This window comes from Akebia trifoliata, unplaced genomic scaffold (genome assembly GCF_017979445.1).
Source record: "Akebia trifoliata isolate Shusen 1 unplaced genomic scaffold, ASM1797944v1 Contig00366, whole genome shotgun sequence".
Taxonomy (NCBI): domain Eukaryota; kingdom Viridiplantae; phylum Streptophyta; class Magnoliopsida; order Ranunculales; family Lardizabalaceae; genus Akebia; species Akebia trifoliata.
In genome coordinates this window covers 54,976-63,390 of record NW_028236987.1, presented here as the reverse complement: position 1 = coordinate 63,390, position 8,415 = coordinate 54,976, and the positions used below count along the sequence as shown (strand labels likewise).

Here is an 8,415-nt window from a genome sequence, read left to right as displayed (position 1 = left end):
ATCCAATTCAAACAAAACAAACGTCTAAGCTATCCTCAAAGTCTAAGTAATATCGAATTCCAACTCAACAACCACATATCACAGTAATCAAGTTATCATCATTGACTTTATGAATTGACTCGAAAACGAAAGAAATGCTCAAAAGTTGAAAATTTATTGCAAAAATTTTAATGCAGAAAACAAATAAAAGAATAGAAAAGAATAAAAGAATGAAAAATAGAAGAATGAAAAGAATGATAGTATAACTTTAATGTAATGCAGCTAACAACTCAAAGAATAAAAGAATCAAATTATCCTCCCCCCCCCCCCCAAGCTTAATTATCTTCATTACCCTCAATGAACAAAAGCAAACAAACTAAAGTAAGGAAATTAAGGGACAGATTAACTCCCTTCTCGATTTATCTCGGGTACAACGACATTTTCTCCTTTCTTTTCAAGCAGTATCCTTAAAAGAAAAAAAAAAGCCACACTTGTAACCAATGTTAAGTCGTTAACTCACACGAAGATAACTGATGCTTAGTTCAATATCCAAAATAAAATAAAACATAACTAATAAATCCAGAAAATAAAACTGAAATCAAAAACAGAAAAATAGACAAAAAAGTAAAACGAAATAAAAATAGAGACTACATCTCCTCCTCCTCAACTGCTCCATCACCCTCATCTCCATCTAAGTCCTCTGCCCAAGAAAACCCCAGTCCCTTTTCATGTGACTTTCCTGGATAAACTGGCATATTAGGAAACTGTGACATGTCCACTGCTAGCTGCCTCATCATCAACTCAAGAGTGTTGTTGCAGGTATACTGATACTCTGTAAACTATTGGAGCTGCTCGCCTTGCTGATTAACCCTTTCTTCCAACCTCTCCATCCGCTCAGCCATAGTGAGAGATCTGAAAGACTGTGGTCTTGCCTGTTGACTCTGAACAACTGGTGTCATTCTGTCAACCCCTTTCATACCTTACACTTTACTGTCAGAAAGTGCAGCCATAAGAGCCAAAGTTTCCTCATCTGCCCCAAATTGGACCTTAACAGCAACACACAAAGCAGTGATCAAGGAAGGATAAAATAATGACATGAAAGTATGCTTGTAACACTGTAATATATGAGAAGATATGAATTTCCCCACATGAATAAATTTTCCAGTCACAATGCAGTACAAGAGAATTGCCCTTTCCTTATTAATATCACTAAAATGATTTACTGGCATCATTTTAGCCGCCAGAAAATAGTACCAAGCCTTACAGTCCTTAGTGAGCCCAATGCTCGAAAATGTCACAGGTTTTTCTTCTGTTAGCTTCCATTCGGTACCTGGTACAGCAATCTCTTGCAATATCTCTTGATAATCTATTTGCCTCCCAATGAATCTATTATAATCATCTTTCGTAATATCAGGTAATTTAAAAAATTTGTTGATAGCCTACCCACTAAAATCGACCTGTTTTCCTTTAACAAACACCTTCCTATGGTCATGTTCAGGAGCATTGGCATAGAATTCTCTCACAACTGGTACTATTGCAGGCTTAGGTTGTGCACAAAACATTTCCCATTTCCTCTCTTCTATAATACGAGGATATCCTACAGTTGTGACAGTTAATCCCCTTTCTACTATGAGATTTCTACCAGTTACCGATTCATAGAACCTATTCTGTGCATCTTCACTAACAAATTTTTTTTATCATAAACAACCCTAGATTTCCTCTTCTTAGAAGTACTTGATGAAGCCATTATAACCTAAATAAAATTCTTCTAATCAGAAATCAACCAAACACAGAACTTCAATCAAGAGACAAGAAAATCCTTACCACTTTTGCAAACCTCAACCTCTTCTTCAAATCTCGAATCTGAACTTCAATGCAATCACCTTCCTTCCCCCAAACTTAATAGCAACCTTTCATTTTTCTGAGAAGAAACAAGAATAGTGTGAGTGATATAAACAAATGAAAGAAATTTTGTGGATTTAAATAGAGTTAGGGGAGGTAGACGGTTGAGGAAGATGAAGAAGTGAAGGAAAATGAGAGGTTTGAACCAAATGACGGGTTTAACCCCTTAAAATTCCAACTTCGCGACTCGCGTCGCGGCGGGTAAGTCATTTCCGCCACGGCTCTTGCCTTAATTCCTTCAATTTGGGGCTTGGCTTCTTTTCTGATTTTGAGAAACTACCGCGGCACACATGTACCCACCGCTGCGACGGAATTGACTGGGTAGCACTGAAATCCTTTATTCACCTGAAAAATAAAAGAAACATAATTAAAATCAAAGAACATAAAACAAATCCTAAACTACTTAATAAAATAAAATAACAACTAAAACTAAAATAAAATAAACTAGTGAAATCCTAAATCCTTGAAATTTTAATTTTGAAAATAAATAGGGTTGCCTCCCGAGAAGCGCTAAAATTTAAGTCTTCAGCTAGACTTTCTTGAATCTTCACTTCGGAATTGAGAGCAAAATGGACACCCGCTCGGTACTAAAGTTCCCTCCGAAGTAGTGCTTCAATCGCTGCCCGTTTACTGTAAAAATCCCTTTCGATGGATGCTTGACTTCTATTGCCCCCGATGGTAAGACCTTGTTGACAGTGAAAGGACTGGACCACCATGATCTTAATTTTCCCTGAAAAGTTTAAGTCTTGAATTGAAGAGAAGAACTTGATGTCCTTCTTTGAATTCCCGTTTGTGAATGTGCCATCGCTGCCCGTATATAGATCCTAGCATTCTCATAAGCATCGTTCTAGAACTCTTCCATCTCATTTAGCTGTAACAGTCTCTTCTCCCCTGCAGCCTGTAAATTGAAATTCAAGAACTTAACAGCCCAATATGATCTATGTTCCAACTCAACTGGGAGATGACAAGATTTGCCATAAACTAATTGGTATGGAGACATTCCAATAGGTATCTTGAACGATGTCCCGTAGGCCCATAGAACATCATCCAATTTGCTTGACCAATCCTTCTTTGAAGAATTGATTCTCTTCTCTAGAATCCTCTTTAGCTCACGGTTGGATACCTCAACTTGACCACTTGTCTGCGGAGGATAAGGTGTAGCCACCCTATGTGACACTCCATATTTGCTCAGAAGTGAATGAAATTATTTGTTATAGAAGTGTGATCCTCCATTACTTATGATAGCTCTTGGTGTTTCAAATCTTGCAAAAATATACTTCTGCAAAAATCTCACCACTACCCAAGCATCATTAGTTGGCAATGCTACAGCTTCAACCCACTTGGACACATAATCTACAGTAACCAAAATAAAACTATTAGAGAAAGAAGATGGAAAAGGACCCATAAAATCAATACCCCAAACATCAAACAATTCAATTTCCAAAATATTTGTTAGAGGCATCTCATTTTTCCTAGATATATTCCCAACCCTTTGACATTTATCACAATTGACAACAAAATTATATGAATCTTTAAAAAGAGTAGGCCAATAAAATCCTGATTGTAAAATTTTTGCTACTGTCTTGGTTGCTCCAAAGTGTCCTCCAACTTCAAGAGAATGACAATGTTGAAGAATACTCTCCATCTCCTCTTCCAGCACACATCTTCTAGTTATACGATCACCACACATCTTGTAAAGGAATGGATCATCCCATATAAAATACTTAGTATCTGAAAAGAACTTCTTCCTCCTTTGGTGGGTGACTTCGGTAGGCACAATCCCCCTAGCCAAATAGTTGACAATATCAGCATACCATGGGGCTTCTCCAACTGCAAACAGCTGCTCATCTGGAAATTTCTCATTAATATCTCCATCAACTTCTTCATTTGGTTACACATGGTCCATCTTAAAAAGATGATCTGCAACTACATTTTTGATTCATTTCTTGTCCTTGATTTCCAAGTCAAATTCCTGCAAAAGTTAAATCCATCTTAGCAACCTTGGCTTTGCATCTTTTTTAGTAAATAAATACCTCAAAACCGAATGATCGGTGTAGACAATCACTTTAGAACCTATTAAATAAGATCAAAATTTGTCAAAAGCATAAACAACTGCTAAAAGCTTTTTTCGGTAGTTGCATAATTCAATTGAGCCTCATTTAAAACTTTGCTAGCATAGTAAATCAAATGAAAAACCTTATCTTTTCGTTGTCCTAAAACAACACCTATAGCATATTCACTAGCATCACACATCAAAGTAAAAGGCAATTCCCAATCGAGTGCAGCAATAACAGGAGAAGATATCAATTTCACTTTAAGAGTTTCGAAAGCATCTAAACATTCTTTGGAAAAATCAAAAATTGCATCTTTTACCAACAATTCACAAAGAGGTTTAGAAATTTTAGAAAAATCTTTAATAAATCTCCTGTAAAATCCTGCATGTCCAAGAAAATTTCTAACTCCCTTAACATTGGTAGGAGGTGGGAGCTTCTCAATTACATCAATTTTTGCTCGGTCCACCTCAATTCCTTTAACAAAAATTCAATGTCCCAACACAATTCCTTCTTTTACCATAAAATGACAATTTTTCTAATTCAAAACCAAGTTTGTGTCAACACATCACTGCAAAACCAAAGAGAGATTAGAAAGACAATTATCAAAAGAAGAACCAAAAATAGAAAAATCATCTATGAACACTTCAATGTATTTTTCAAACATATCGAAAAAATTGGCATCATGCAACGTTGAAAAGTAGCAGGGGCGTTGCACTATCCGAATGGCAATCTTCTATATGCAAAGATTCCATATGGACATGTAAAAGTGATCTTTTCTTGATCCTCCGGTGCTATTGGAATTTGATTATAGCCCGAATATCTATCTAAGAAATAATAATAGTCATGCCCGGAAAGTCTCTCCACCATTTGATCAATGAAGGGCAAAGGAAAGTGATCCTTTCTTGTGGCATCATTGAGTTTCCTGTAATCTATACAAACTTTCCATCCGGTTACCTGTTCTTGTGGGTATAAGCTCATTGTTGTCATTCTTCACTACGATCATACCACCTTTCTTAGGAACCACTTGGACCGGACTTACCCATGAACTATCCGAGATTGGATAAATTATACCTACATCTATAAGCTTCACAGCCTCCTTTTTCACCACTTCTTGCATGGAAGGATTTAATCTTCTTTGAGGTTGCACCAATGGCTTGTAGTTCTCTTCCATCAAAATCTTGTGCATACAAATAGATGGGCTAATTCCTTTGATATCATCAATAGTCCATCCAATAGGTTTCCTATGCTCCCTTAAAACCCTCAATAACTTTTTTTCCTCTAAGTCATTCAAAGAAGAGTTAATAATAATAGGATAATAACAAGACTCTTCTAAGAAAGCATACCTAAGATGTGATGGCAATTGTTTAAGTTCAAGTTTAGGACGTTCCTTTTTAGATGATGGTTCATTAACATGCACAGCTCCTAACTCTTTAAATTTAAGCCTTTTTGGAAATTCACAAAGTGGCAAAGCATAAAGATTATTCACACATTCAATTATATCTTCATCATCACTTAGAGTTCCTAAAGTTCTACTATTTAATATGCAATTTTCCAAAGGTAAGGGAGGAAAAGATTCATTAAAATTTTCAGCTACTACCCTATCCAAAATATTTATTGCAAAACATGCATCAACATCGGAAGGGAATTTCATAGCCTCAAAAATATTAAAAGTTACTTGTTCATCTTGAACCCTTAAAATCAACTTACCTTGATGAAGTTCTATGAGAGTTCTACCTGTGGTGAGAAAAGGTCTTCCCAATATGAGTGGAATATCCTTGTCTTCTTCCATATCCAAAATGATAAAATCAACAGGAAATATGAATTTGTCCACTTTTACCAAAACATCATCAATAATGCCTCTAGGATGCTTGATAAATCTATCTGCAAGCTACAAGGATACTGTAGTAGGCTTCACTTCCCCTAAACCAAGTTTCCTGAAAATAGAGAGAGGCATCAAATTAATACTTGCACCAAAATCACATAAAACTCTATCAAAATTAAAATCACTAATAGTGCAAGGAATAGTGAAACTCCTGGATCTTTTAGCTTTTGAGGAAGCTTTCTTTGAAGAATAGTACTACATTCTTCCGTGAGCATAACCTTCTCATTATCCACCAATTTCTTCTTGTTTGATAGAACTTTCTTCAAGAACTTAGCATATTTCGGTATTTACTCCAGCATATCTACAAAAGAGATTAATATGTAAGCTTTTAAAAATATCAATAAATTTAGAAAATTACTTATCTAAATTTTACTTTTGCAATCTTTGAGGAAAATGAATGGGATTAGAAGATGGTTGTGGAATAGGTTGTTGAATAGGAGCGGTAGCATCTTGATCTTTAGGAAGAGCAGTTTCATCCTCATTTGCTTGCTTGCTACCCTTCTTTGATTGTTCTAACTCCTTCCTACTTCTAAGAGTTATAGCTTTCACATGCTCCTTGGGATTCTTCTTAGTATTACTTGGGAGTACTCCTTGAGCTCTTTCCATTAATAGCTTGGAAATTTCTCCCACTTGATGTTCAAGGTTGCAAATATTTGTATCTTGATTTCTGAAATTGGCTTGGGTATCATCAATGAATGCATTGGTCTTTTGCATGAATTGGGTGAAGACCTCTTCCATGGTTGGTTTCTTCTCTTGAGATTGAAAAGAAGGAGGCGGTTTTTGCATATTCGCATTATTGCTCCATGAGAAGTTAGGATGATTCCTCCACTCTTGATTGTAGTAATTGGAGTTAGGATTGTATTGTCTTTGATTGTTGGCCACATAATTCACTTGTTCGAAAAAATTTGCTTCATATGGGCCTTGACACTCCAAAGTAGGATGATTCCCTGCACAATTATCACAAACTACATTAGAAACTACAGTAACATTCATTTTCTTAAAATTATTATTTAAAATAGCAACTTGAGCAGCCAAATTAGTAAAAGCATCAATGTCATGAACTCCGACTGTCCTTTTCTGTGCATTTCGATAAGATTTCAGGAAGTTGTTACTAGCCATGACTTCAATAAGTTCATATCCTTCCTCCAGTATCTTGTTGAAGAATACTCCTCCACTTGCTGCATCCACCATGGTTTGAGTGTTTGAGAGCAAACCGTTATAAATTGTTTGCACTTGCATCCATAATGGTAGTCCATGTGCGGGCACTTCCTTAAGAGATCTTTAAACCTCTCCCAAGCTTCACAGAGAGATTCTTGATCTTGCTGCAGAAAATTGGTTATATCGTTTCTCATCTTCGTAGATTTCGCTGGTGGAAAGTACCTAGTCAGAAAGGCATTAACCAGCCCATCCCATATCATAATGGTTCCTGAAGGTAACAAGGTCAACCATGCCTTAGCCTTGCTTTTCAATGAGAACGAAAACAAACGCAGTCTTACGGCTTCATCAATCACCCCATTGTGCTTGAATATATCACAAATTTTCAAAAAATTTGAAATATGCAGATTTGGATCATCATTAGCCAACCCCCCAAACTGAACCGAAGATTATATCATCTGAATGATGGCAGGCTTGATCTCAAAATATTTGCTTGAATAGGTGGCCTTCAAATGCTAGAGACACCCACATTAGGAATAGAGTAATCCTTTAGTGTTCTATTCGGGACTGCATCTCCACCACCACCATTATTCTCTTCTTCCGCCATTGCTAAAACTCTTTGTTTAGCTCTTTGCTTGCGCTCCCTATTTAGCCTTCTAAGTGTCTTATTGATATCAAGGTCGATTGGTACTAAATCCAAGCTCCTTATCCGTCTCATACACTAAGAAAAACCTGAAAAGAGAAAAACGAATAAAGTAAGAATAAATAAAAATCAAATTAGCAATAAAAGCAATTGGTATTAATATTAGTAATCTTTAATCCCTGCAGCCGTGCCAAAAACTTGATGCGTACAATTTATGTTAGCAAGTGCACTAATCGTTTCAAATAATAATATAAGATATCGTTCCCATGAGGATTAAGTTACTAAGTATCAAAAATAATCACTTAAATTACTATTTGATGAATCGAGAATTGTAGAATTGCAAATTGAAATAACAATGAAACAAGAAAGAATGGATTCTTTTGGATTAAAAACCTAGGGCTTTCGACTTCACTACAGATACTCCTACGTAATTGATTATTCAAAGTAATTCCTGTTTTGCCTTATTTGAAAGTTTAATTCCCTATACCAACTAGTGTTTTCTCTCGAAATACGCTAGATTACTCCTTTAAATATTAACTCAGCACATCTCTATATGAATTTAAATACCAAAGAGTCATAAAATCTATGGAATTATCGTAAATTGAATTACTAACCTCTTAGAACATGCTAAAGTACCTCTACTATTCATTCATTCCAACGTGATCTATTTTATTGATCTAACCTAGATTCAAATTCTCATTATAAACCTAGATCAATAAATCAATCAAAACTTAGGCCTTCATATTTGACAGCATTAAACTCAAAATAGACACACAAATAAGTAATTGCAAAACAAGGAA

The 8,415-nt window shown here is 35.7% G+C and overlaps 1 protein-coding gene and 1 non-coding gene across 15 annotated transcripts in view; one reads left to right on the top strand and one right to left on the bottom strand.

Annotated features, from left to right (window-relative positions):
* Nucleotides 1-397: 397 nt before the first annotated feature.
* LOC147381542 (uncharacterized) overlaps nucleotides 398-8,415 on the bottom strand; it is a 43,524-nt gene continuing 35,506 nt past the window's right edge. For 8 of the 14 annotated variants that reach the window (XM_086430285.1, XM_086430287.1, XM_086430286.1 and 5 more), the window contains 2 exons: nucleotides 6,191-7,704; nucleotides 2,110-6,118 (listed from right to left, as the gene is read on the bottom strand). In XM_086430285.1, the coding sequence (XP_086286411.1) occupies nucleotides 6,088-6,118; nucleotides 6,191-7,056 (897 nt within the window). In that variant the 5' untranslated portion in view covers nucleotides 7,057-7,704 and the 3' untranslated portion in view covers nucleotides 2,110-6,087. Of the gene's footprint in view, nucleotides 1,026-1,803; nucleotides 7,705-8,415 lie in introns of those variants that run through there. The other 6 variants (XR_015174487.1, XR_015174489.1, XR_015174488.1 and 3 more) reach the window with 6 other exon arrangements.
* On the top strand, nucleotides 7,067-7,172 carry LOC147381544 (small nucleolar RNA R71). Its single transcript, XR_015174491.1, has one exon. It is a non-coding gene; the product is annotated as a small nucleolar RNA R71 (small nucleolar RNA).